General features: G+C 53.8%; 1 protein-coding gene across 4 annotated transcripts in view; it reads left to right on the top strand.

Annotated features, from left to right (window-relative positions):
- CACNA2D2 (calcium voltage-gated channel auxiliary subunit alpha2delta 2) overlaps positions 1–26,915 on the top strand; it is a 129,674-nt gene that overhangs the window by 58,996 nt on the left and 43,763 nt on the right. For all 4 annotated transcript variants that reach the window (XM_042885423.1, XM_042885425.1, XM_042885426.1 and 1 more), the window contains exon 3: positions 2,998–3,114. In XM_042885423.1, coding sequence (XP_042741357.1) covers positions 2,998–3,114 — 117 coding nt within the window. The remainder of the gene's footprint in view (positions 1–2,997; positions 3,115–26,915) is intronic.

Below are 26,915 nucleotides of genomic sequence, written 5' to 3' on the forward strand. Positions count from 1 at the left end.
TCCTGCTGCTGTAACATGGGCACCGGGTGATGGGATGGGCCAACAGGAGGTGCAGTGGGGCTGGGGGGTGAGATGGGACCGTTCTGTGCCCACTCTGCCTGCAGCCCTGCAATCCCTTTCCTCCAGCAGCTTCTATGGGTTCTGTGGGGTTTTACACTCAGCTTCCCCACCTCTTGCACAGCACGGACCATCTCGCAGAGCTCTCACAGGACTGTCCCTGCCCATCGCTTAGGCTGCTCCCTGGTTCTGCACACCCGGGGTGAGCCTGCTGCAGAGCCCCGTGCTGTCCTGAGCCGCAAGGAACAGGCTGGATTGGGGGTCAGAGAGCTGCCAGGGGGCCCAGCAGTCCCACAGCACCGCCAAGCACAGCCCACAGGTCAGGCAGGGCCTCCTGCTGCAGCCTTTGTCGCAGCAGTCAGGTCCCATATCTGGGTCAGTGAGCAGAGCTGATTGGCACGGGGCTGGCTGCAGGAGGCTGAAATATTGTTCTGTGTGCTGTAGTAGCACCTGGTGTGAAAGAATTGATTGGTGCATGGCTGTTGTAGGGCAGAGCGTGGCACAGCCTTGTCTTAGTGCGTCCTACTGCTCTGCTGCCTGCAGTGCTTTGCTTCACTTTGCACCATCTTTAAGCGCTGGGGTACGGACTGCAGCTGTCCAAGCCAGGTGCACTGGATTCTTACAAGGGAAAAACATTTCTGGAAGATGAGAATTTCTGCTCATGCTCTGCTTGTCCTCAGACTGTGTGGTGTGGTGGTGTCCTGGTGCTGGGAGCACGGGGAGGGGGGGGAGGGGAAGAGGGGTTGTGAAGCTGTGAGTGCTCCAAGCCCCAGCAGCTCACAGGACATATGGGCACAGAGGGAGCTGATGGTGGAGATGAGCACTGTCTGTCATGCATCAGCAGCAAGGCACATGGGTGGGCTTAGAGAATGATTGTTCTGACACAGTATCAGATCTGTTTCTTCAATGATACAGTTGCTACTACAAATGTGTATTGATAATGCGTTGTGCTACAGGCTCTGCATTTTAGCAAGGCTCCTTTGCGTTCTGCTGCTGTAGATCGCCTCAGCTGCTTCTTCCTGTGGCTGTGCAGCATTTGGGATGAACGTGGGGCATCCTGGCTGTGGTTTAGTGTTTGCTTTGGGTCCCTGAGCCTGCATGTAGTCTGGAGCAGCAGTTTCACAGCCCGGAGGTCATCTCCAAGCACCAGGTTAGGGGAGAATTTCCGTGAGAATGACAAAATGAAGTCCCTGTGCTACAGCTGAGGGAGCTTCAGGGCCTGCAGTGCTCTCACTGGCACCGAGGCCCTGCTCAGCTGCAGGCACTGCAGGCATGGGTGGACGCCTGTGCTTTCTCACTCTGTGCCCCCCCCTGTGGATGGGCACTGCTTCTGTCTGGAGCCATTGGTGGCCAATGTTCTGTTTCATAGTAGGGAAGTGCTGATGTTAGATGCCCTCCTTACCCGGAGCGCTCTCCTTGAAGATTGCTCCTCTTTGCTTTCCTAATTGCTGCTGCTCAGCTGGAGGTAGCGTGCCTTCCAAACACATTATTTTGTTATGCTGCTTACTAAAGGGAAAAGAGAATATGAGAGAATATTGCTTTGTGCTGAGTTTTTCCTCTTTAACCTTCTGCGTGCTGACACTTTTCTCTGATGAGGGACCTCCTGTGGCAGGACACAGGACGCAGCCCCCAGCTCAGCTCTCTGAACCCGCTCAGCTCTGAACTCCTGCTCAGCTGCAGGTGCCTCTGCAACTCAGCCTCTTACTGGGGCATCTCCTTGGGAATAACTGCTCCCACGCAAGAGAGTGCCTGCAGTGAGAGGCGAGGCAGGAGGTGCTGAGTTAGTGCTGAGCTTGGGTGGGATGGGGATCCAAGCACTTTGGTGCAGCCCTTGCAGGCAGCAGTGCTTGGAGCTGCCCACCACAGCTGTGGTGGTGGAGGAGGGAGGAGGAGCTCTGCAGAACTGGGGCTGCAGCAACACTTGCAGGGAGCAGCTGAACCCTGCAGCTCTGCAAGGCAAGGCAGGGAAAGCAACCCTTCGCTCTGATCAGAGCCCTCTCCTATGGCTCCAGCCCCCAGAACTGCTTTGCTTAAACAGAAGGGTCACAAGGAAGCTTCTTTGCTGAGGCCCTGAATTTGTTGCCAGTTACCTTTTAGTGAACAGGGGTGCGACCTGCTCCAGCCCATCGCATGATTTCACACTGTATTGGAACAGTGCCTTCTGCAATGTTTCCATCCTGTTCTTGAGCTGCACGCTGTGCCTATGAAGCACTGCATCCCACCACCGTTGCACACCTCACCCCTGACATAGCCCAGAGAACCAGCCAGGATGCTGCCACCAGGTCTGGGAGTGATCCGAGGAGGGTCTGGTGTTTCAGAAGCCTCGTGCTGGGACTGGTCCCATCTTGCTGGGACAGTGCTGGTGCCCACAGCACTTCCTCAGGGCAGATTCGGCTCTCTGCAGCTGAGGGGGTTGGTGTGGAAGAGCTGTGGGTCACAGCTGCAGGCTTTGAATGAAGGCATTCACATCTGGGTATCTGCATCTGGCCTTCAGGGTAAGCCTATTTCTGAGAGCTGTGTCCAAATGCTTCTTGAACTCCAGCAGACTTGGTACCGCTGTTCTCGCGTTTGCAGAATCTGGCGAGTGACCCTGGGGAAGGGACTTGAGGGCTGCTTGTGCTCTTTGGGGGTTCGCTGAGATGAGGATGAGCACGGGTGGAGGTGGGGGTGCAGACAGTGTAGGGGCAGCTCAGCCTTTGGCTAAGCAGGATGCTCGTAGCCTTCACATAAGAAGAAAGGCAACTATGAAGCCAGTGGGATGGGCAGCAGGCCACACGCAGCATTTTGCTTGCAAAGACTTCCATTCTCTTTTCCTAAGCCTGTATTGTCACCTGGTCCATGTGGCTAACTTTCCTCTGTGTTGTAGCTCCAGCTTTTCTGTGCGAATGCTGCAGTATATCTCTGCAATATTGACTGTCTTTCTCTTATTTCCCTTCTTAGATCTACAATGAGAATAGAAACCTGTTTGAAGTCAAGGAGAACGTGCCCAGAAAATTAGTGGAGAAGGTTGCAGGGGACATTGAAAGCCTGCTGGCCAAGAAAGTCCGTGCATTAAAGGTAAGGTGATGTGTGCCAGCCCTGGCTGACACTCAGTTTTGAAGAAGATGATTTATGCTGTTGTAGCACTACGGTTTTGGCTTTAAAGTAATTCCTATGGTTGTGTGGCTTTTTCTGGGAGCCGCGTCTGCCAATTGGCACTTATTCACATCAGTGTTTTTTGGAATATGTCTGGCTGTCACGTGAGGAATTATCCCATGAGGATCTGCTATAGGTATCTTGTGGATTCGTGTCTCCTCCCAGCGTGCCATTAACAGCTGGAGGTGCTGCCATAGGAGTACGAGGGACAGCCGAAGCTTGGCAGCAAATTCAGTGATAGGTGTGCGGTGGGTGGGAGCAAAGGTGCTTCCAGTGTCCCTACACAGCTCATGAGTTACAGACAAGTAGGGTTTTTTTCCTGTTTAGAAGCGCATGAACCAGAATGTCTATGTGCTGATGCCTGGCTTTTGAATCCTGTGATGGACTACATGTATGAGCTGCCCTCGTGGGTTCCCTGCGTACGTTTCCGAATCTACCATCCCATTTTGCAGCTCTCCTTGTGAAATGAGTTTATCTGTAGTGCAGCGAGGCAATCTGCTGGTGGTGAGGCAGCAGCGGGCAGAGATCACAGGGCTGTGTGTCAGGGATGGGATGGCGTGGGGCTGTCTGCAGGGCTGACGCGGGTGGTGGACACGGGCTGGGGAGAAGAAGGTTGTTACATGTTTGGCTTCTGAGTCTGGGAGGTGTAGGGCATGCATAGGGCATGCTGCATCCCTGTGTTCGTGCAGTTTGTGGGCGTGCTTGAGCACATTTCATGCTCTACTCAACATCCCAGAGGTGTGCACCCTGTCAGAAGGGCCGGTTGGACAGCAGCACACCTGGCAGCCTGCTGCTGTTGTGCCTCCCTTTGCCTTGGAGTTTTTGGGCAGGGGTGGTTGGTGCATTGCTAAAGGCTCACATGGTGCTGGGCCTGGCACAGGAGCGGTTCTCACAGCGCCCAGACCCAAGAGCCAGCACTTGGTGCTGCTTTAGTGATGGAAGAAGCGATCCACTGACCTGAGTTAGTGCTTTCACAAGGCTCCTTTGGAGGACTGCTGCTGGATGGAGCAATGCCTTGCATGCCGCAGGCACGTGGGTGTTTGGTGCCTTGGGTTGGTGGTGCTGACATCTGGAAATGGAAAAGTTGGTGGGCTGAGATGTTGGACCTTTCGAATATCCTCCACGTCGTGCTAAGCTCCTCCAAAGCAGAGGGGATCCCACAGCTTCCCGCTGTGTTTTCTTCTGCCTCAGCTCTCCTCTAAGTTGATTCATCTATCATGGAGTCATTTCCTCCCCTTCTCTCATGACTCATGAGAGCAATGATGACTTCTTGAGATGTATTTTTCAGCACATGAGTCAGGTGGGACTCCGTGTGTCAGGGAGGACAGGTGAGGAGGAAGAAACAGAGCCTCTCCTAGAAGCATGAATTGCCGTGTCACTCATGGCCTCTGAAAAGATGCCTCCCTGTCTTGTCTTCTGCAGGCGAGAGGAGGAATATTTCCTGTGCTTTGATGAGGCTTTGTAGGAAGGTGCTTGCTAGCCTGTAGGCACGCACGATGGATGCTCAGCACAGGACTGGCATTCTGATGAGGTAGTGATTCAGTCCGGCCATCAGAGCCCATTTTCCTCTGTTTCTCAGTGAAAATATTAACATGTCATTATGAAAGTTCAACAGTGTGCAGAGCGTTGATTAATAATACATGGTTACTTACCCCGAGTGTTGCCTTTCTAGAAGCAGAAATGAAGCAGAAGGCCGCTGATGTCGGTGATGGCTGGTGGCCGTGGGGCCGTGCTGCAGCACAGTGCCAGTGCTCATGGGATGCTCTGGTTCCCCACAGGCATTTCAGAGGAGTGCTGGAGCCAGGGGTGTGGGGCACAGAGGGTAATTGCCTCCCAAAATAAGTCATCTGCAAGGAGATGGTTATTTGGACGCTGTCCTTCCCTTTTTGTTCCATCACAGCTGTTGTCAGTTTTACCATGGGACAGAAGGATTCCTATGAACACCTATGAATTCCTCGTGTTCCAGCTGGCAGTAGAGAACTGCAGCTACAGCTGATTGCAGGGGGCTTTCACCCCATGCCCTCGGAGGAGCCTCTGTGGGGCAGTGACCAGCACCAGCACGGCTGTCCTCTTCCTCCAGTGTCCTCCTGCATCCTTTCTGCACGACTGGGTACCAGCTGAGGGGCTCCCCCTGGCTGCACTGATGAGCTTGCCCTCATTAGAGCTGAGAAAACAGACCTTTTACCCTACAGAAAGGAAAGGTGGTGGATTGCCATGTTACTGCTGGGGTGTCCGTGTCTCTGCATCAGTGGTGTTTGGTCATGCTGGAAGTCACAGCTGGTTGGCTCCTGGCTCAGCACATGTGAGGTGGGATTCAAGAGGCTATTGGGTTGCCAAGTTCTTTTGCCACCCTTCTCTGACTTAAGTTTTCTATCTGTTCCTTCATCTCTACGTGTATCTAGAGGCAATCTTTCTTTCACATGTGCCTGAAAGACTTGTACCTGCAGGCTAGAGCTGCTTTGAGCTCTTTTAGAGGCTGACCACCTTCATTTTTGTCTTGCTGGTGTTTCACATCCTGCTTTCAGCAACTCCTGCAGACTGGGATGTCTCTCAGAGCCACAGTGCCTGCTGTCCTGGCGAAGCCAGGGCTGAGTCACCATCTGGGGAGCACGTGGGACTGCGTGCCACCTCCAGGCCCCCAACACAGAGCATCTCCTCCCATCCCTCTGGTTTCCTTCCCTCGATGTAGCCTTCCCAGGGCTCCCTGGTTCCCCAGCTTCTCATGCCATCACATCCTGTCTTTGTCTCCTCTGCTTTGCAAAGCCCCCGTGCAGGCTGAGGACGTGCTGATGTTATTTCTGCTCAGTGCCTCAGACAGTCCTTCTATTGCCACGAAAGCTTCTCCGCAGTGAAGGTTGATAAGGGGAGCAGTTGCCAGGAGGAGCCCTCGCTCACAGTGCCCCAGCTCCTCCAGGCTGCAGGCAGTGTCAGTGGGTGATGCACAGAGCTGTGCCTCAGGCCAGTCCCCCCCCATGGCTCTGCAGGCAGAGGAGGAGGCAGTCTGAGTTTGGTGGAGGAGGCGGCCAGGAGAGGGATATTTTAGATCCCAGGCTATGTTTTAAGCTTGTTTCTACTTTTTTATACAGTTCTTGAGAAGGCTGTTTTGGATGACTGCTTCATCCTTCACAAATTTAAACACAGACAATTTGCTTTGCCTCCTGAGAACAGCACATCCCACAGTTTACTGAGTGGGTTATGCCCTGAAGCAAGCTATTTACACACCCTGACCTGTCTAACAGCTGCTGCTGCTGCTCTTCGCCTGCCTCCACCAGAGCCCTCTCCATCCCCAAAGCACCCCAGTGCTGTGCTGCATGGCACACGGGGGGCAGGGGGCTCTGGCTGCTCCAGCCCTGGTTCCTTGTGACCCCGTGTCTCTGTGCAGTCACATCTGCTGTGCTAGGTCCTGGGAGTGTGGGGCTTGCAGGTTGCACATGGTTTTCATCACTGGCCAAATCTTTTGGCTGCAGGTGAAGCGTGTTTTATTTCCCGTGGAGCTCAGCTGTGGCAGCATGCAGCACGATGTCTGCAGGCACACAGACCTCCTCTGTCCCCTGCAGCACTGACTTGGAGGAAGGAAGGCACCTGTGGGGTGGAGGATGAGCAGAGCAGCGTTCTATGTCTTGGAGCATTTGTTATGTGCGTGCATATATGCAATGCCTGTTGCACGTGCACAGCCTGGACAAATCCATTGCAATGGAGAAAACAACAGCGGTTACCCGCAGTCAGTTGTGGTTCATGTTTATTCTCTTATTGTGGAATTTCAGTGCATCTGGGGATCTTCTGTATTTTGAAAGCACGTTGCAGGAATGGGCTTCTTGTAGTCAGGGGGTCTGAATGAGCGGCCCTTTGGGGGTTGTGGCATTCCCACCCCCTTGCCTGGGATGCTGTGGAGGAAGAGCTAGAAGCTGGGGCTCGGATCCGCAGATGTAGGGCCGGGATTTTCTTACTGCCTTAAGCAAATCTCTCAGTTTTCTCTCCAATTTCCACCTACCACCCTCAGGCCTTGGGTTTTCCCACTTGCTGGCACTTTTTCCTTGCTTCTTCCTTCTGCAGTGAGGGGGTAGTCAGCATTTGGCCACGCTTCCAGCTCCTGTGATGGAGGCAGGGGGAAGCCGGGTGTGCAGCTGCGGAGCACAGTGCTGGGCAGCAACAGGCAGTGCTGTCAGCCCTGGCTGCACGGTGCCTTGCTGGGACCAGGTCCAGGCTCCATCTCCCGCTGGCACACGCATATATCAAGAGTGCAGAGGGGATTTCATTGGACAGCTTTATCCCTTTAACAATTCTCGCTAGCCCGGAGATTTGCCTTGCAGGTATGTGGCTAACAGAGCCCTTATCAGCTCTTCTGCTCCCTGACAGGGACAATGAAAGGTTTCACTTGTTTGAAGAGCTGCAAAAATTGGCACAGGACGAAGCATTTCTCGGCCGGCAGCAAGCAGCTCTGCCGAGGGACAAAAGATGCCAGCATCCTGCAGGAGGTGACACCTCATAGCCACCACGGCTCGAGCTTTATGTCTCCTGGGCTGCAGGAGGCCCTGTGCCGTCCCACTGCCCTACAGCTCAACCCCAGCGCCGCCTGATGCTGTGAGGGATGTGCACAGCACACACATTCACACCGTGCTGGCCACAAAGCAGTGCACGTGAGCCTGCCTTCCTCCTGCACTGCATCCTTTGGCATCCGTGCAGGAGGGACCGCAGGTGGCATCCACCTCGCTTGTGCTGAAGTGCAAACCATTTAAAGGTATAATCTCTTTGCCTTGTTAATTAATAGTGCCAAATCCATCTCTCTTCCCTCTTCTTCGCTAATTGCTGGCTGGTAGCTTTTGTTCCCGTTCTATCCTTAATTCCCTGATCACCAATTCCGGGCTGACCGTCCGGTCTGTTTGTTTGTTTCTTCTGTGTGTGTGTGTGTGTGTTGGGCTGGACCTGCTCCAGTAATCCAATTTGAATCCAATCTCCCAGGTCTGGAATTGTAATTTACAGATTGCAGAGGGGAGCGAGCAGCACCCACGCACCAGGATGGTAGTTTATTGTCTAATCTAATCAGGGGCAATCAGATGCTCATAACGAGTCCATCAAGACTGTATTGGGCCAGTTTGCTGAGCGATGGAACCAGCTTTCTTAATAGCTCTAATGCGATTTAGGGCTTCCTACACTTTCATGCAGATTATGTCGAGCGTTTCCCTTTCTTCTCCCGTGAGCACCCAGCAGGAGCCCGGCTCCCATGGCTGTGCTGCTCAGCACTGCAGAACTCCACGTTGGCCCCGTGAGCCCCAGTCCTGCTGGGAGCAACCCAACTCCTTCCCCTCTGGTTCGTGGCAGATTATGGCTGTCACTCACTTCTGTTTTGGGTATGAGCATCCCCAGAGGTGCCCAAGGCCAGGCTCTGCACAGCCTGGTCTGGTAGGGGGCAACCTGCCCACTGCAGGGCTTGGAACTGGATGGCCTTTAAGGTCCTTTCCAACCTAAGGCATTCTGTGATTTACTTTCTAAAGCTCACATGGCTGCAGGTCAGACCTATCTGGGGCTTTGTAGTGCTCTCCCAGTGCCCGAAGCAAAAGAGAAGGCAAAGCCAGGATAGTAGGTGGGTGGGCATCCCAGCAACAGCTGTCTGACCCAGACCCAGAGCAATCCCTTAGGATTCTTGCCTCCCCCTTCTAGCAAACTGCATCCCTCTAGCTCCTTACCCTGCCAAGTGGGTAGGAAGCCTCCACCTTGAGCACTGCAGCACCCAGCTGTGCCCCCAGCACTGTGCCCTGCAATGCCCTGCAGTGCACCTGGGGCTCACAGCTTCCTGCCTGCCCAGGGACCATCCTTACCCTCCAGCATCCTTCCACACTGCAGGCATGACTGGAAGGATAAAAGGCGAGGGGTGAAGCTTACTGCCTGGTGGATAGAAAGAAAGGTGGAAGGGAGGGAGGGAGGAAATAAATGGGGAGTGATGTGTGTCAGTGAGGGAATTGGTGCTAGGGAAGGAAATTATCATCCAGTTCTTTGCAAAACAAATTTTGGACACAGTTAGGAAGAAATGGTCATGATGATAGGAAAATAAAAGATGCCGTGTCACCAAAAAGGGGATTTATTCGAATTTCCCTGGTTAGTTTTGGGGTGAGGAAATTCATTTCCATGGCAATTTGGCGGTGGGAGTCACTGCTGTACCCCGGGCTGCACTGCCCCAGGGCTGCCACCAGCAGAGCCCTGCGCTCACAAGGTCTGTCATGATGTCTGTCAGCTCTCTGACACCCAGGGCTGTGGCAGGAGGCCAAGTGCAATTGCCACAGCGTGGGCAGCCGTGCCCCCCCTCCTGCTCGGGCTCTGCCTGCGGCTTGGGGCTGGAAGGCACCATCCCCCCTGCATGGAGCTGCGGCACTTCGACACCCCGCCCTGCCCCAGAGCAGCTGATGGCCATTAAATGTTTGAGTGATGCTGCAACAATTGTGGAAATATCTCTGATAGGCATCTAGCATATCTTAATAAAAAAAAAAAAAAAAAAAAAAAAAAAAAAGGCGACAAGAATGTAAATTGCACATGCGATTGTGATAAAGAGCCAGAGATAACATTAAAGAGATGGTATCAATTTAATGCATGCTCGGTGCCGCAGCCCTGATGCGCTCTGCGCAGAGGAGCTGCTGCCTGCCGGCAGCTCCCAACGCAGTGCCCACGCCGTGGGCCCGGGCGCGGGGCAGACCCACACGTCCCCCACCGGGGTGCCCCCTGCCTCCCGGGGACCCCCGCAGCCCTTCCTGCCGCTGCCTTAAAAGCGCCGCCCCTCAGAAGAGCTGAGGGGAGCCTCCAGGGGTCCGCCAGCCGTTGGTTGCGGTCATCGCCCGCTCCATACGCCCGCCCGGACCTTTCCCCGCGCGGAAGTCCCGCTCCCCCCCGCCGAAGCCCAGCAGCGGCCGCGCTGGGGCTGCTCTGCCCGCAGCGCACCAGCAGATGGCAGAGCCTTGATGTGAGCTGCTGCTGGAGGAGCTCGGCTGCCGGCCGATCTCTTCATCCCCCCACCTGCCCGCTGCCCACATCCGTCAGTGCCGCATCCCCGCGGTTCTGGAACCCCCCCACGGACGCTGACTCAGCTGTGCCAATGCCCCACCGCTCTTTTGGAGAAGAAATTTTCTCTAAGATGCATCCGGAACCTCCTCTGGTGTAACTTGAAGCCATTCCCTCTTCTTCCACGATGCTGTGCTGCTCTTTGTTATGTCCCCTACACAAAACCATTGCCCTGGCCCATTGGTGCAGGGCAGCATCAACACCAGGCTGTTTGCTCAGTGCCACTGCAGGTAGCAGAGCAGGGGTTACCTTTTCAGCTGTGCCATACAGGAGCCCTACACGTGCCTGGGAGGTGCACAGGGCCCTGGGCTGGAAGCAGCCCCTGTTCCCGACTGGTATGTGCTGAAGTGGGTTCCTGCAAGTGGCTGGAATGGGTAAATCTGAGATATTGATGGCCTGGAGTGTGTATGGAATACAAACACCCACTTCCCCTCCTCGCTCAGGCAGCCACGCAGTGCACAGCAGAGCAGAGGCTGCGAGCAGTTTGCGAATGTGTTACTGCCACAGCAGCCCCCAGCAGCGAGCAGAGCGGGCCCCAGCCCTGCTGTGTGAGGCTCTTCTTCTCTCCCCATCCTCTCCTCAAACCCAGAACCTCTGCAATGGCACCTCCGCTTTGCTGCCTCTGTGCTGAACATCCCTAAAACCTGCGCCGTAACAGCATCCCTGCTAATTATATCACTGCAGATTTATTTCATGGTAATGTTATTGCTGGCCCCAGGCATCACCGCTATCATTGGAAAACATCGAACGATCGCAGCTCTTTATCTGCTTCCATTAAACCTGGCAGCGGCGTGTGTTTATAAGTTTGCCCTCTGATGAGAGCCAAGGATTGATGAGCAGGTGGTGCCTGGAGGGGAGCTCACCGAGGGGCAGGCAGCAGCGGTGCTCAGGGAGAGGGCAGTGAGTGGCAGAGTGCCTGGCACCTCCTCGGGACATGCCTGGCTCTGAGCAGAAGCAGTGCCACGGGCTGTGCTGTGGGCTGTGCCCTGGGTTGTGCCGTGGGTTGTGCCACGGGCTGTGCCATGGGCTGTGCCCTGGGTTGTGCTCTGGGCTGTGCTGTGGGCTTTGCCATGGGCTGTGCCGTAGGCTGTGCTACAGGCTGTGATGGGGAAGTCGCTGTGGGTTGTGCCATCGGTTGTGCTGTAGATTGTGCCATGAGCTGTGCGGTGGGCTGTGCTGCAGGTTGTGCCATTGCTTGTGCTGTGTGCTGTGCTGTGTGCTGTGCTGTGGGCTGCGTGTTGGCTCCCCAGTGGTGGGGAGGTTGCTGCAGTGGCTCGCTGAGGTCCCTTCCCCAGTGCAGTTGCTATCAGTTTTGCTGTGCCTGGCCGACGTCCTTGTGGTTATGGTGAGAAGGGCTCTAGCAAGGAGCGAGTGGGCCAAAAGCTGGTCTGAAATGGGGTCAATATGTGGCGTGCAGACAAAAGGCACTGCCAAGCAGACTGCATCGAGTCTCCTGGTAATTTCTGCAAAACAGCCAGAGCAGAAATATGCTGATAATTATTTAAATTAGGCTCCAAGCATTGAATTTTTTTTTCTTCAAGTAACAGCACTTCAGCACTTGTCCAGATGAGTGCTAATTTACCCAAATGGAAAGGTTTATTAAACATGCCAGCCAGCGCTTTAGCAATATTTAGGACAGCAATTTTGCCTTATTATATCTCTTAGCAGAGAGGGCACAGCCTGCTCCATCCAGCCCCTCTGCAGCAGGGCCCCATCTCTTTCAGGGACTGAATTTCCTCAGGGACCTCCAGCGTAAGCCCACCTCTCCTGAGTGCGTGCAGCAGGAGTGCTGCTCAGGTCTTTAAGACCTCATGGGGCAGAGAGGCAGGACCAGAGCCTTCTGGAGGACTTTGTTGCCATTCAGGTTTTAATAGAAGGTGAAGAAGCTCACCAGCTTTCTGCTTTAGAAGGACGTCACTTGTGTGTGTGATGTCAATAATGCTCTTGCTCTGTGATCTGGCCGCCGCTGGTAGCTGTCATTTCTGCCACTATGTTGCAGTCATCTCCATCAATATCCCCTCCCTCTCTCTTTCCTCGCTGCGTTCAGCCGTCGCACTGCAAATCTTGGCAGCACCAGGAGCAGTGGTTGAAGAAGAGTGGGTGAAGGGGAGCCCAATGGAGCTCTGGGCTGTACATTCCTCAGCACAGGACTGAGCTGGTGGCGATGGGAAGGCTGTGCTTCGGCTCCAGGCATTCCTTCCCCTCCCCAGTGAGCCCTGGGTTTGTGCTGTACGGCTGCTGCAACCCCATAAAGCCAACCATTGCCACTGATTTCCCCTCACGCAGAGCTGCTGCTATTTACAGGCCTGGCAGTTGGCTGATGGGGATATGAACTTTTCCAAATGGAGAATATCAATGAAATCACTGAAAGGAAGCTCGCAGTGGTGCTGATCATACCTGCATCTGCAGGGCAGCGTGCTGTGACCCCTCTGCTGTACTGCAGCCACCCTTTGCCAGCTCTCACCCACCCAAAAATGGAGGCTTTTGAGAGGCAGCTTTGAGGAGCCTTCCCTGCTTATTCACCTTTATAAAGCGTAAAAAGAAAGGCAGTGTGAGATTCAATTTTACCGTTCCAGCACCTTTTTCACCACCCTGATTGAAAGTGCTTAACCTCCTCTTCATTAATCAGTTTGAATCTTCTCTGAAATTCATCCTCGGTGAAGGAAATTAGGTGGAGATGTGCTGCTTCCATCTTAGTGCCTGCGGCTGCTGCAGGATGCACTGTGGCTGGCAGGTGGGGATGCTGTGGCTTTGGTGGTTTTGTTGGCTTTGTGGTGCCCAGAGGAGCCGTCTGGGTGCTGTGTGCACAGCCCTTGTTGTGCCCAGACCTGGGTTACCTGAAGCAGACTGCCTGGGGGGGCTGCTGGCACTGCTTTGTACAGGTGGGAAGGCTGAGGGCAGGGCAGCAGCACGGCATCAGGATGGGTGGTGGGCACAGTGCTGTGCTGTGCTGGGGGAGGGCAGCAACGCATGAGTGCATCTCGGAGGTCTGCCTGCTGTTCTGAAGCTCCTTCACTTTTGGATATGTCTGTGCAGGGCTGAGTGGAAAACAGGGAACGAGGAGGGACAAAAGGCTGCCCAGGCATGATTCTCCCCAGCTGTGCTGGGCTTGGGGACAAGGAATGGTTCGTGGCACGGGGTCAGCACGCCGCCCGCTGCCACATCTCATTGCTTGCACACACTGCCTGTCTCCATGCCGTGCTCATAACCTCTGCTAATTATTTATAAAGGATTAATTAATAGGCTCCTGCTCTCGGCAGTGACCCAGTGCTCTTTGTTCCTGCCCCCTCAGTTCAAATAACAGCTCTCATGCTGAGAACAACAATCATTTGTTCTTGAGAAGGGAGAGCTGAAGTGCCATGCTGAAGCCTCACGAAGCTCTGAATGTGGCACTGCCTCTGTCCTCAGATCACCGATCGTGTAATTTTATCAAGGAATGTAGTCGAGGTTGTCTCATTGCATTGGTGCTCGTTGTTCAATTCCATTACCCTTTCCAGCTTTTCTCTTAATGTCTGCTCCACTGTTTTAGCAAAGGTTGAAATTAGAGTAATTCCCCAGATCACTCGTCTACCGGGCTTAAAATGCAGGTAAAACAGATTAAGATTATTGAGATCTGGAAATCAAAGAGGGTGTTAATGGAACCATCAAGGAAGGAGAGCATTTGTGCATCCCGTTCCCCTGCTCCCAAAGCACAGGGAGTGTGCTGCAGTGAGTAGGGGCCAGGGCTGCTGCAAATAAAGGGAATGTTTTATTCCATACCACCTATAAGCAGAGGACTTGTTGCTCAGAGATGCCGTGGAAGCGAGAAACGTGCAGGATGCAGGGCGGAAGCTGGCTATGGATGCATGCTGGCTGTAAGAACCCCCTGTGTGTGCTGCTGCTGCTGTGATCGGAGGCTTTGCGTGAATGATGGAGGCTTTCCAGATCAATGTGAGCATCTGTAAATTGAGCCGAGGAGAAGACAAATGAGCAAGGCTGCTCTGTTCCTTGCTTTGTGAAGATTTAAGCCAATAATTAGTGAAGGCAGCAAAATGATTTCCCTTCCTGTGGGTGGATTGGTTAAGTTATGTGGTTGCAGTCTCTCGTTCAGAGAGAAGAGGTTTGGGTCTTGCATGGGCTGTAGTGTTTTTTCCATGCTATTCACCTATTTTGTCTATCAAAAGATCTTGACCCTGCTATTTCCGTCACAGGGGACAGAAGTGGCAAGCTATGCCAACGTGGCAGCCAGCACATGGAAATCAGTGTGCCTACGAAAGTGCATTCTCACTGATTGCTGCATTTAAGCCTGATTATGTTCCAATCATCCCAACACCACGGAGTGCTATGAGGAGTGTAAAAAGTCATCAGAGGCGGGCAGGGAAAGGGAGAATGGCTCAGGGTCTGATGGAACCCAAAGAACTTTACACGTCGGCCCTGCGCAATGCGCTCAGCCACTGCAGGGAGCAGTGCAGCACCTTGCTGCTGCTTTGCAAGCACCAAGGCTTGGATTCCTCTGAAAGGGTGAGACCTCAGTGCCAACAGTGCCTTACATTTTAGTAAACCCACAGCAAAATTTAATAAATCCACCTCAAATCTACCCCAGACCCTTGCACCTGCAGGGCAGTAGCAAAGCCTTTGCCCTCTCCTCTCATGCTGGTGGCTCTGTGCTCCCCGGAGCTTCTTGCAGAGCCCTCAGGAGAGCAGACAGCAAGGGGAAAGCTGCAAGCTCCCATCTGCACTCAGCAAGCAATCCCACCAGTCGCACTGAGGGCCCCGCATTTGCAAGTTGTGCCTTAGATTGCAAGTAGGAGCTGCCGGCTCCCCCCCAGCACATCCACCCCAGCACATCCTGGTGGCTTGGGGAGCATCCCTTCAGCTCCATGCATCGTGCTCTTCCTCCTTGGGTGCCCGGCAGGTTTCTGGGTCAGACTCCTTGCTGCACAGCTGTGTTTGCACACGCACAGCCACAGCGCTGCTCGGCTGCCACAGGACTGCAGGGTGCAGCCCTGGAGCTTTGCTGCAGCTGTGCTGTGCCACAGGAGCACAGCCCCGGGCAGAGCTGCTGCTCTAGGGCCCTGCTCTCAATCTCTTAAGCGAATTACAAAGAGAAATGGTTGGTGCTACTTTTTTTTCCCTCCTTGTGTGCCGCTAGTGCTGTTGCGCCAGATTTTCCTCCTTTTATGCTCTTGTTTTTATAGCGTGTCCGCTGTTCTCCTCTCTCTTTATATTGAGATTTGTCCTTTCTTTCCTGGAAATTAAAATGCCGCATCCCTGCCAATCTGAGACTAAGCTGAGATCAGAGAATAGTTTGTTTCCAATTGAGATATGAAAAATACCTTGCAGTAACGCCTGCAGCTGTAATGCGTGGGAATGTCTGGATTGCTCTGTTCTGACAGCCCACGTCCTGCCACTGCGGGGCCGAGGGATGGGCCTGGGGGGAGCTGGGGAATGCTGGCTGCCTCCAGCGTCCCCAGTGCCAGCCCAGCGTCCTCCTCCACACTAATGGAGAGTTGCAAAGCACAGAGATGGCCAGGAGGATCTGCTGGTGACTGTGGTTTTGGCATCATAACCAGCACAAACGGGTTTGCTCTGCCTGGAGTTCTCTCCTCTGGGAGAAGGCAGCAGAAGAGGAGGAAGGGAATGGGACCATCCCTCCTTTAAGCCCCCTGTGGCTGCTCAGCAGTGACTCAAAGAGGTGATATCTGCCCCAGCCATGTCTGCATCCCCAGGGATGTGAAGGATGCTCCTTGCAATGAAAGGACAGCCGCTGTCCTGGGCGAGGAAGAAAGGAAAACTATTTTGACACAGGGCGAGGATCCCTCTCCAGGCTCCCCAGGAAGGACAGTGCATTTCCAAGCTGAGTGTCGCTTGACCTCAGCTGGTTTCCATGCTCTCTGCACCGTGGTTCTTCGGGCTTGGATTCACTCTGCTGTTTGTCCTTCAGAGAGCACCAGGAGCAAAGCAGCTGCTTCCCAATCCTGGTGTTTGTTCTGCTGGCACCAGCTCGCTGCTCTTATCGCAGTTGACATTCCTGCACTCCATAGTCGGACAGTTGGGCTCAAGGACTCCAACCTGCCTGTGGGTGGTGTGGCACTTGGGGCACGCAGCCCCCCACGGGGTCCCATTTCTGGATGGGGGTGCTCCCTTGAAAGTTCAGCAGCAGGGAGGTGGGGATGGAGATGTGGCCCCGGGTCCCACAGCCGCTCGGCAGCTGCAGGCCCACGCTGCCGGGTGCTCCTTGGAGCGCAGCCCATGGGCACCAGTGCTCTTGGCTCGTGGCACCCAGCTCATGTTTTCAAATACCAAATGGAGTTGTTTGCAAATGCCTAGTAAATCCCAAAATAGCCCCAATTTACCGAGTTTTGCGAATAGGCTCCAGCCCACTCCAATGACAATAGCAGCCTGCCTCTGTGCCTCGCTCCAGCTCCATGGAGGCGCAGCGCTGAGAGGGTGACAAGCAAGGCTGGGTGAGCAAATGTTATTATTCCAGCCTGCTGCACAAACAATGGATGCTATTTGTTTTGCTGGCTTCTAGAGCATCTTATTTGTCTTGGCTGCGGTTCCCTCCCTTCAATCCCTGTTCTGCTGTGGCTCGCTGCCGCTCAAGAATGCACTGTCCCAGTGCTGTGTGCCACCACCAGTCCTGTCCCCACCTGTGGGCAGACTGTGGGGAGGTCTGTCCGCCAGTCCCTTCCCATTAAGCCGTTCAGAGTGATTTTATTCCACTGAAAACCAGTTTCTTTGAGGAAAGCAGTCCATGCTGCTTGATGCCAATTTCTTGTGGCCCATTGTGTCCCTTCATGCCCTGTGGTGACCAAGCCACAGTCTGCACACCGGAGGGGATGGAGCAGAGGAATGTGGCCCAGGGAGACTTGCAGCTGTGCCCCTGGCTATGCAGCATCCCCATCATCATGAGCATGGCACTTGTGGGCACTGGTGTCCCCTGTCTGTATGGGAGGGATGGAGCAGTGGGGTGAGACAAGAGCCATCAGCACCTCCAGATTGCTGTGCTGTCAGAGGTACCCAGCATTTCCCCAGGATGAGCTGAGTGGTGGGCTGGTTTTGCCATTTGTCCTAATGGAAAGACGCTCGATGTGCCACTCATGGGACTGTTGGGTGGTGGGGATGTGCAACCTATGGGACTGCTGGGTGCTTCCCAGCTTGTATGGGACAGGAGAAGATTCACAGAACCAAAAACTTGTGCAATGGGATCCGTGAACATAAGGCGATTAGGGAACCCATTCCCAGCCTGCTGCTTTCTGTGACAGATTCCTGAATCCCAGCCAGTGCATCACTAGAGAGATGCTGTGGAAGAGGAAATAACAGGAATCTCCAGCTCTTTATAGTGCTAGCAGCTCTCTGACCGGCTGCAGCATTCCTGCTGTCCCCAGAACACGTGGGGCTCAGCCAGCGGCTGCTGCCTGTAGAAGAGGGGGTGGTGATCTTTGAGAGCAGCTACAAGAATTTAATTTATTTTACAAGAATTTAATTTGCTACAAGAGCAAAGGGTGGTTGGGGAGTGGAAGGGATTTCAGGCTGATGGCAGAAGATGTTGTGGTGGGTTTTTACCTCTGTGGTGTTTTGGGGCTTCTTCTGGCTCAACACTGTCCTGTCTTAAAGACACTCGCTAATGAGTTTGTGCCATGATCACACTAATAAGCCCAACCACTCTCAGTGCTGTCTCTTTCCCACGCTGGGTCTCACACTGGTGCTCCCAAGGTATGGGCACACACCATGGGCTCTGCCCCCATAACAGCAGAGGTGTCAGGGAGGGGCAACACACCGTGGGCTGTGTGTTAGGAGCAGGAGCACAGGAACGGGTGGTCACACTGGTGGCTGAGAGCTCTTCCAGGGCGATGCTGAGGCTCATGGATGCCAGTGATGGAGCATCCATCCCTCATTCTTCCTTTGTTGTGCTGAGGGCACAGAGAAATGTGGGTAGAGAGGAGGGAGAAGAAGTTGCGGGGCCACATTTGTTGCTGCTCTCTGTTGGTACAGGCAGAGCCAGACAGGTTCCTGTGCTGCCAGTCAGTGCTCTGGGGGAGGAATCCTCCCTTGGGCACCCGCAGGCAGCCTGTGGTCCCAGAGTGAAGCATTGCTGTGGGCACTGCACTGCCCATAGTGCTGCCCTGGTGTTCCAGGCTCTGCAACCAACGTATATCAGCCCCAGGAGCCCCTCTGCACGTCTCTGCTGCTAGGGCAAAACAAATCAAGAGGAACAATAACACTAAATGACAGCTGAGCTACTCCGGAGCACAGGGCATCCCTCCCAGTGCCCTCACTGTGCTGGTGCTGGGCTGGGAGCCATCCCTTACGACACAGCCCATTGCTCATGGTGCAGGGCGCTGAGCTGTTGCATGCAGCCAGAACCCTCATCCCTCCCGTCCCTCCAAATGCAGGGTACGGAGGGGCTGCCTGTCCCCTACCTGCCCCAGGGGGCACTGGGTGGCAGGGCCGAGCTCAGGCATTGATCAAGGCAGGAGAGGAGTGGCAACGTCTTTTCCCTGCCCGATTTCCACCTGTGCTGGTGAGGCTGCCCAGGGCAGCGCTGGGGAGCTGCTCTGCAGAGCTCACCAAGGCCATGATGCATGGAAAGCCAACTGCAGTTCCTGCAGCCTCCTTTGCTGCACAGGGTGGGTTAGTGTGTTTACCCACAGTGTTTTTGGCATGTGGGCTTCGCAATTTGTTTAGCAATGTCAATACCATCTGGAACATCGTCTATTTAAAATACATTAGAGACATGAGGAACAACCTATCATGTTGTTTTTTTTTTCCAGAGGGTGCATCCAGATTGGAGGAGAGAGTCATTCAGAAAAGTTTAATACCAAAGAGATGCTTGCTGTGCCGTGTGCCCATCCCTTCCCACACACATCACTGCCATTCCTGTAGTAGCACCATGCTTCGATGCCACCTGCCCTGGAGAGCAGGGACAGCACCCATGTCCTTAGGGCCTGCGGGACTGCTGGCCAGGTGTCTGTGTGTCACCCTGCATCCCTTCCATGTCCCCAGCACCCCCAGCATCTCCATCACCATGCTGCCATCTGTGGTTCATGAATTGCTACCTTGCCAACAAACCGCTTTCAATAATGTGGACTTGAATTTCCCTTTCCCTTTGGTATTTAGCATTATGTCCAGAGCCGTGACCATGGTTTTCTAAGGGTGTGTATAGGCTCCACTGGGGATACAAAGCGCCACGTCCTCCCCACATCGTGTGCCCAAATGCATTTCCCGCTGTGCCTTTGAACTGGGTCACCACAATCGTCAAGCATATCCCCTCTGATCACTCGATGCAGGTTACTTAGCGAGAGAGATAAACTACTTCTTACACAGTCAGAGGAAGGAATGGATCTGTGGTGCCTGGGGCCGTTTCCATGCAGCAGAGCCCTCCCATGTGCTCTTCTCAAAGCTCTGCTTGCTTTGCTACCTCAGTGTTTCTAATTGCTGTTCTGGTGGCATTGGCCTGGCAGCAGCACCAAGGCACTCCATATCTGGGCGTCATCTGGGTCTGGGACCCCTCTTGTGGCACAGGACACAAAGCCAAGGGCAGGGTCAGAGGAATCATCTGTGTGTCTCCATGTGACAATTGCACGGATTTCCCTGCTGGGCTCCCAGCAAGTCACACCAACCGTGCACAGAGAGCTTTCCTATCTGAGAAACCAAACCGTTCATCTGTGCTCCCAGCTGTCCTCGTATGTCTGAGAAATCTTTAAAAAGCCCAAGAGAAATAACTCCGCATTATTGAAAGCGGTTTGTCTTGTAGAAGATGAATGTGCCTGCGTTTAGCCATGTCTCTGCATTTTGGGCGAGTGGTTTGGCAGATACGGCTTTAAGGCGCTGTGATTGCCTGGCCCTGTGGTGGTGGTGGCCAACACGATGCTTGGAATGGAGCTGCAGCACAGAGCAGAAGTGCATGTGGAGCAGAGGTATGAGTGTAGCAGAGGTGCACATCGAGCAGGGGGACACCTGGAGGATTTCAGGTGCATGTGGAGCAGAGGTACACATGGAGCAGGGGTATACCTGCAACTAAGGTACACCTGGAGCAGAGTTATGTGTGTAGCAGGGCTGCACCTGGAGCAGGGGTATATCTGGAGTGGGGATATACCTGGAGCAGAGCTACACCTACAGCAGAAGCATACCTGGAGCAGAGGTGCATCTCGAGCAGAGATACACCTGGCGCAGAGGTACACCTGGAATAGAGATGCACCTGGAGCAGAGATACATCTGGAGCAGGGTGCAGCCTGCACTCAAAACCTGTCCATCCAAAGCCTGCAGACCCCACATCCGTGACCATGCACTGAGGTTGTCTGATGGGAAGGGTCTATCCTTAAAACATTTACATTATGTCCGGAGCATTAACAGTCTGCTGTCTCAGGAGAAAACTCCAAACCCAAAGGCCTTGCTTCTTCTCCCTGGAAGACTTTAATGTGGGCTCTCACAGAGTGCAGCTTAATGGCTGTGAGATTATCACTTCATCTGTGCCATCCATCTACCTGTGTCTGCTCTGCACTGTGGCCCCCTCCCACCCGGGGAACCTCTCAGCAGCTGGGTGCCTGTAGATGGGGGCAGAGCCACGTCCCCGTGCAGTGCTCTGCTCCATGTGCCCCTGTCCTGCTGCAGCATGGGATGGAGGCCCTGCGCCGTGTCTGTAACACTGTGCTGTTACTTTCCCTTCTCCCTGGCTGCTATGTATCTGCTGTTCTGAATAATCCTATTTGTATTGCAATAACAATGGAATTACTGCGGTAAGCATCAAAGCCTGTGTAGGTCACGAGCGCTTTGTTTCATCATCTCGACGCGATGATGATGATGATGACCTTTTGCTGTCTGCATTTTTGTGTACCTGCATCTCGCTCTTATTAAATATCCTCGCATCGAAATCTCTCACTAATCTAATCTCCCCATGTGGCTGCTGTATAATTACCTCATTTTGTAAAATATTGCATCTGTCACTCTCCCTCCCCGCGCTCGGAGCAGAGGAGGGTGATGGAGCGCAGGGGCTGAGGGGGGAGTGGTGGCGGTGCTGCGGCGGCATTTGGTGTCACCTCCCCAGCACCTGAATCTCATCCCCACATGCCTCTGCCGCTGTACCCAGAGGAGCTGCTCCCCCAGGACCAGAGCCCATCTGCTCTGGCAGGTCCTTCCCAGGAGTAGTGGCGTTCATTAATCATCCTGTTTGCTTTCTTAAAACTGCTTAAGTTCTTTTTCCCTCAGGGGATAATGCATTGCTGCCTTTTAAATAAGCGCTGCCTTTTCGGGCTCCTGCCACCCTTCTGGCTGGGAACGCAGCTGTCTCCCGTCTCGGAGCACATCTGCCTGCGTGTGGCACGGGGCGAGCTGTGCTGTGGAGGGGATCAAATGGTGCTTCCTGGCGCAGAGGGTGCCGGATGCAGAACCCCTCATCTCGTAGACCCTTATCTTTTAATTTGGAGGCATTCTCGTCTGACAGTTCATAAATTAAAAATGTTTCTTCTGTGACTTTTTGCTCCCGTTTCGTATGTATTCTGCATAAAGGCTTTTAATTCTGTGGAGAATTATGCAAAACCTGCAGGCCCCGGCTGTGTGTTATGTATACTTGGTGTGCTGCAGACCGTGATGCTAAAACCGGTGCCCTGCTCTCAGAAAATGCTGAGCTGCTCGGGGAGGGCTGCAAACTTCTGCAGCACAGGGATCTGGTGCTGTGCTGCGGGTGCAGCGCTGTGTGCCGTGCTCCTCTGGGAGGTGTCAGCGAAATCCTCGCTGCATCTGCATCAATAAGGAGCACAGAGGACAAGAGAACTGCTGTGAGTGGAGCATGCATCAGTGTCACTGACAACGCGGTAATTAGGCGGCACAGAAGAGCGAGCAGCGCAATGAGCCCCGTCGGCGAGCACAGGGGATGGCTGCGGCAGCGTCACTGCTCCCTGCTGACACCTGAGAGTGCAGTGAGCCCGGACGGCTGCCTGTGCCCAAAGTCACTGTCACCTTGGGGATCGCAGCTAGAGGCTGGCAGGAGACTGGGCAGCAGGCACACAGCACTGGGATGCAGCCTTGGGGGCCAATTCCCTGCTCTCGTCCTGGGGTTGTGGATCTGAGGGTGCTGCTGCTTGAAGAGCATCAGCTGCACCCCAAGCCTTACTGATGGAGGCTCTGGGTCTCTCTCCCTTCCTTTCTCTCCCAGTGTTCCATGTTGTTGCTCCATGCCAGGATGCTGGCTACAATGGAGGCCAGGGTTGGGGACACCGGTGCTGTTCCCAGATACAGAGTACAGTGCACAAGGGTCGTGGGTTTGTGTCACAGAATCACAGAATTGTAGGGGTTGGAAGGGACCTCCAGAGGTCATCGAGTCCAACCCCCCTGCCAAAGCAGGTTCCCTACACCAGGTCGCACAGGTCAGCATCCAGGCAGGTCTTGAACATCTCCAGAGAAGGAGACTCCACCACCTCCCTGGGCAGCCTGTTCCAGTGTCAGGAGGGGTCAGTGAGAAAGGACTCATCATGTTCCTGCTGATCAGGTGCTGGGGCATCACATTAAATTAACAGATGGCAAGAGCTGGGCAATGGAGAACAAGGAGGAGAAGGGTGGGACTGATGAGTATAGAAAGTGTCCAAAAATCATTAGGCATATTTATAAGAGGAAAATATCACTGAGAGTGTAACAGGCACTGTCTTTAATGAGCTCAGTCCCTGAGTTGGAGTGTTGGAGGGCAGGGAGGGGCAGGAGCAGCACTGTGTGCCCACGCAGGTGTCCCGGGGCTGTTGCTGGGCCCACCTGTCCTCAGTACTGTCCCTTCCTCATGCCTTCAGCCCAGGGGCTTCCGCATATCTTGCACGAAGCCAAGAGGCAGTCACTGCTGCGTGGTTCAAGGTCTGCTGGGCAGGGTGACCCTGAGGTGGTGGTGGCCTCAGGGTGACGGTGGCCCCAGGGTGACGGTGGCCCTGGGCACTGGCTGAGTTTCAGGATAAAAAGAAAGACAGCTCATGTTCATTGGCTCTCCTGCCTTTGCAAAGATGCATCGTGGTGTCGAGCACACAGGAAGGAGCTGGGTGGTCACGAAGGGAGTTGGGAAGTGAAAACACCATGTGTGCACTTTCCTCCTGTGCCTGTGGGTGTTCCGCAGCCCCACAACCCTGCGGGGGCTTCACAGGGCAGGTGAGCTCACATTCCAGGGATAGTGTGCCCACTGAGCCTGGGCAGTGAGGGGAAGAGGTAAGCCCAACTTAAAATCTCTGAGTGAGCAGTGTTTTGTGACTGATGTAATTGCTGTTAAAATGCTTTTAACATAACGCTTTTATCTGCCAGATAGATTCCTTCTTCTGGTCGTCAATCTCGGGGGTTTGTGCCGGGTCCTGCAGTGCAGGGAGGCTCTGCAGAGTGCTGCAGCTCGTCTGGGTCCTGCACCAGTGTGGTAGAGAGCAGCTCATGTGGGTCCCCTCAGGTCCTGCAGCCCAGCAGGGAGCTGCAGTGCCAGGCTGAGCACCAGGCAGATCCTCAGCCGAGTTTTGAATGGCAACTTTTCCAGATCATCCTCAAATTGAGAGAGGGAGCAGATCTGGGCACTGCAACAAGGGTGCGCTCTGAGTGGGGCCTGACAAAATCCTCTGCTCAGTGCCTGGTGCCTTTTGGGGGCATACCATCACTCAGTTACAGATTTTCGCCGTACCTAAATGAAATGATTTGTTAATTGGAGTGAGCGATCGCTGCATGGCCGGGATGCTCTCCTGCTGTGGCGAATAGCTTTTGCCCACTGAGATGGACGTGGCCGCCGCCGCTGGGTGCTCCCCAGGGGCTGTTTCCAGTTTAGCAGTGAACTGAATGAGAAGAGAAATGTTTTTCTCGGCACTTTGATAGGCACAGCCCTTCTGACAGATGTTGGTGTTTATGGTCCCACCAGGACAACATTACGTAGTTGGGAATTGCTAATTCTCTCCCAGGCATGGCGCTGCCTGGGATGCCTGTGTGCATCACTCCCGGTGCTCCTTGCTGCCACCGGGTCTGAGGTGCTCCAAACTCCAACCTCTGTGTTCATAGGGGAGGTTTGTAGGGGAGACGAAGTCTTCTGGTGCGTGCTTTGGATTCCCAGCGAGGCGTTCCTGCTGCTGCCCCGGGACCTGGTGCCGAGTACTTGGCATTGGCTGCTGCTCCTTTGGGAGAGCTGGGCAGGGAGGCTGGGAGGAGCGGTGGGAATCTGGGCTGGCGGCAGGAGGTGGGGAGCAGATTGCAGTGCAGGAGACTTTGATTGACCACAGTACCATTTTGTGGCTTTTTCTCCCTCTCTCTGGGTAAAGCTGCACCGTGACATCCATGCCATTAAATAGGCCATGCTCAAAAGAGAAAATTGCTGCTATTTTCCCCCTTTACTTTACTGCCATAAAAAATTGATCCCACATAGCATCCTTATTTCAAAGACTGCTAAAAAAAAAAAAAAAAAAAAAAAAAGAAATTCTCATTTTGGCTCTGACAGCTGCATAAAGTGTTTTTTAAATAAAAGGGACAGGAAATGTGGAAAAGAACCTCAACCCTGCCTGTCCCCAAAAAGCTTGTGCCCCAGAAGGGCGCCCTGATCTGGAGAAGTGGGTAAGAGCAAGAGTGCGTGGCACCAGCAGCTGCTGTGGGGCAGCAGTGGGGTTTCTCTTTTTCTGAAGTTGGCCACAGAAATTAAAACTTTGCTTGGCAGCTGAAGGGGCAGAATCTCACACTTACCTGGGCCGGGCCCTGCTGGACTTCTTAATGGCAAGGGGCTGAGCCAAGGGATGGAGAGTGGAGGCTGGCAGGGCTGGGCTGGGATGCTGAGGGATGCTGGGGAGGAAAGCAGCTCTCCCAGTAACATACCTCAGCTCCAGTTCTAATGCGAGCAGGACTAGCCATGTGCAGAGCAATTGGCTGAAGCCGCAGCGGCAGGCTCTGCCCTGGTGATATGTCTCCATTTGCTCTGACTTGATTTCTCCAGCCAGCCCAGCCCCGAATGCCATAAATTTTGCTCTTCTTTACACCTCGCTGATGAGCTGTCCTTCAGAGCACCAGGTCTGTGGCTTTGCGGGCTGAATTCTGTGCGTGCCTCCCCTGAAGCCAGCCGAGTCCTGGTGAAGAACTGAGATGTATGTAACTATTAAGGCCAAAGGATGCTTGGGTGCCTTTCTCCTTTCTTCAGACCTATTTCTCATTTTCAGTCCGCAGCCTGGCTGCTGAGGTGTGCTGCTCAGACCAATGGCATGGCCCTGTTCAGTTTGGGTCACTGTATTCTTTTAAGTGCACTATGAACCCGGTGTGTCTTTAAGGCCATGTGTGTGTAGGGATTTGCTGATGGCTCATCTTTCCAGCAGGCTTCTTCAGCTGAATGTCAGTTTATTGCTTTTGCAAATTGTCTTGTGCCTACACAGAACCGGCTGCCTCAGCACAGGGCTCTGCCAACAACGTGCTCCATAAAAAGGTTATTAGGATAACAAGAAAGAAAACAGAAACCTCTGCAGAATCGTAGCAGCGTAGTGCATCCCTCCCCCTCCCCTCGCCCCGTTTATTGCCCTCAATGCTCCTGAGCTGGGCTGCAAACCGCTGCTCCGCTGTGGGTGAGCGGCAAGGTTAAAGTGCCCAGACAGGAGCTAACTCTGCTGCAATTATCTGCTCCATGGCACAGCACTGAGCTGCAGCTCGCCGTAAGCACCGCGAGGAAAACATGCACCGTTTGCAAACTGCACAGCAATCATGGCCACCCCACGCCAGCACACAGAGAGCTGCCAGTGTTTTCTTTCCCGTGTGTGTTGTGCTGACCCTGCACTTGTAGAGCAAGGCTTGGAACAAGGCAGGTGCTGGCCCCAGCCCCTGGCTTACCTCGGTTTACCTTCTGGGGAGAGGATGGGGAATAAAAACCTCTGAACGCCACCGATATCTTTCACCCATCTCTAACACCACTGCTACCCTTTCAGTGTGAGTTCGTGCTGGATACCACAGTGCTATAATCCTCTCTCTCTGATCCTCCTTAAGCATGGCATTCTTCTCCCTCTTGCTGCTGTGCCTGTATTGCTCACCTTGTCTGACTGCTGTGTGGAGCTGCTTGGGCGCTGTGCGCCCGCTGCGTATCCCATCCCTTGGGCATAGTGCCGGGGATTGGGTGAGAGCAGCCAGCACCTTCAAGTCATGTTGTGATGCACCGAGCTGAGCCCGGAATATTTCAAAAACCAGAGACAGGAAGAAAGGGAAGCAGCGGTGAGGTTTGTGCCAATTCTGCTGGCTTGAGTTTGATGGTGCATCAAGGTGCAACTCAAATTCATGCTGCAAAACCATAGAACCACAGCTGAGGTGCTGCACACATTTCTCTTCCTGTTTGTATATGTATTGCATGATTGTAGGATGCAGCTAGCAATGTTTACAGCACACAATATCAAAATCAATAGCACAAAAGCCCTCAGGACTCGCTGCTTGGTGGGTCAGTGGAGCTCCAGGATGAGGCACTGTGCTCCTGCAGCAGTGTGACAGGATAACCCCGCAGCGGTGACTTTGCACAGCCCACTTTTGTGGTGGTGCTCAGATCGGGTCTGGTTTACGATCCACCTGGCTTCTTACCATCCCCATTAGTAGTTGATAGCAGATGTTTGGAGAGAGGGATTATTACTCTTGCAGTGCATACTTAGCTGGCAGATTATTGAAATTTCTTTCTAATCCTAAGCAGTTACTTGGGAAGTACAAATCCTTGAGTGATAGCACTTCTCTTCCTCTGTACTTTG

Source organism: Lagopus leucura, unplaced genomic scaffold, assembly GCF_019238085.1.
Source record: "Lagopus leucura isolate 7727_CA_CO unplaced genomic scaffold, USGS_WTPT01 Super-Scaffold_100050, whole genome shotgun sequence".
NCBI lineage: Eukaryota > Metazoa > Chordata > Aves > Galliformes > Phasianidae > Lagopus > Lagopus leucura.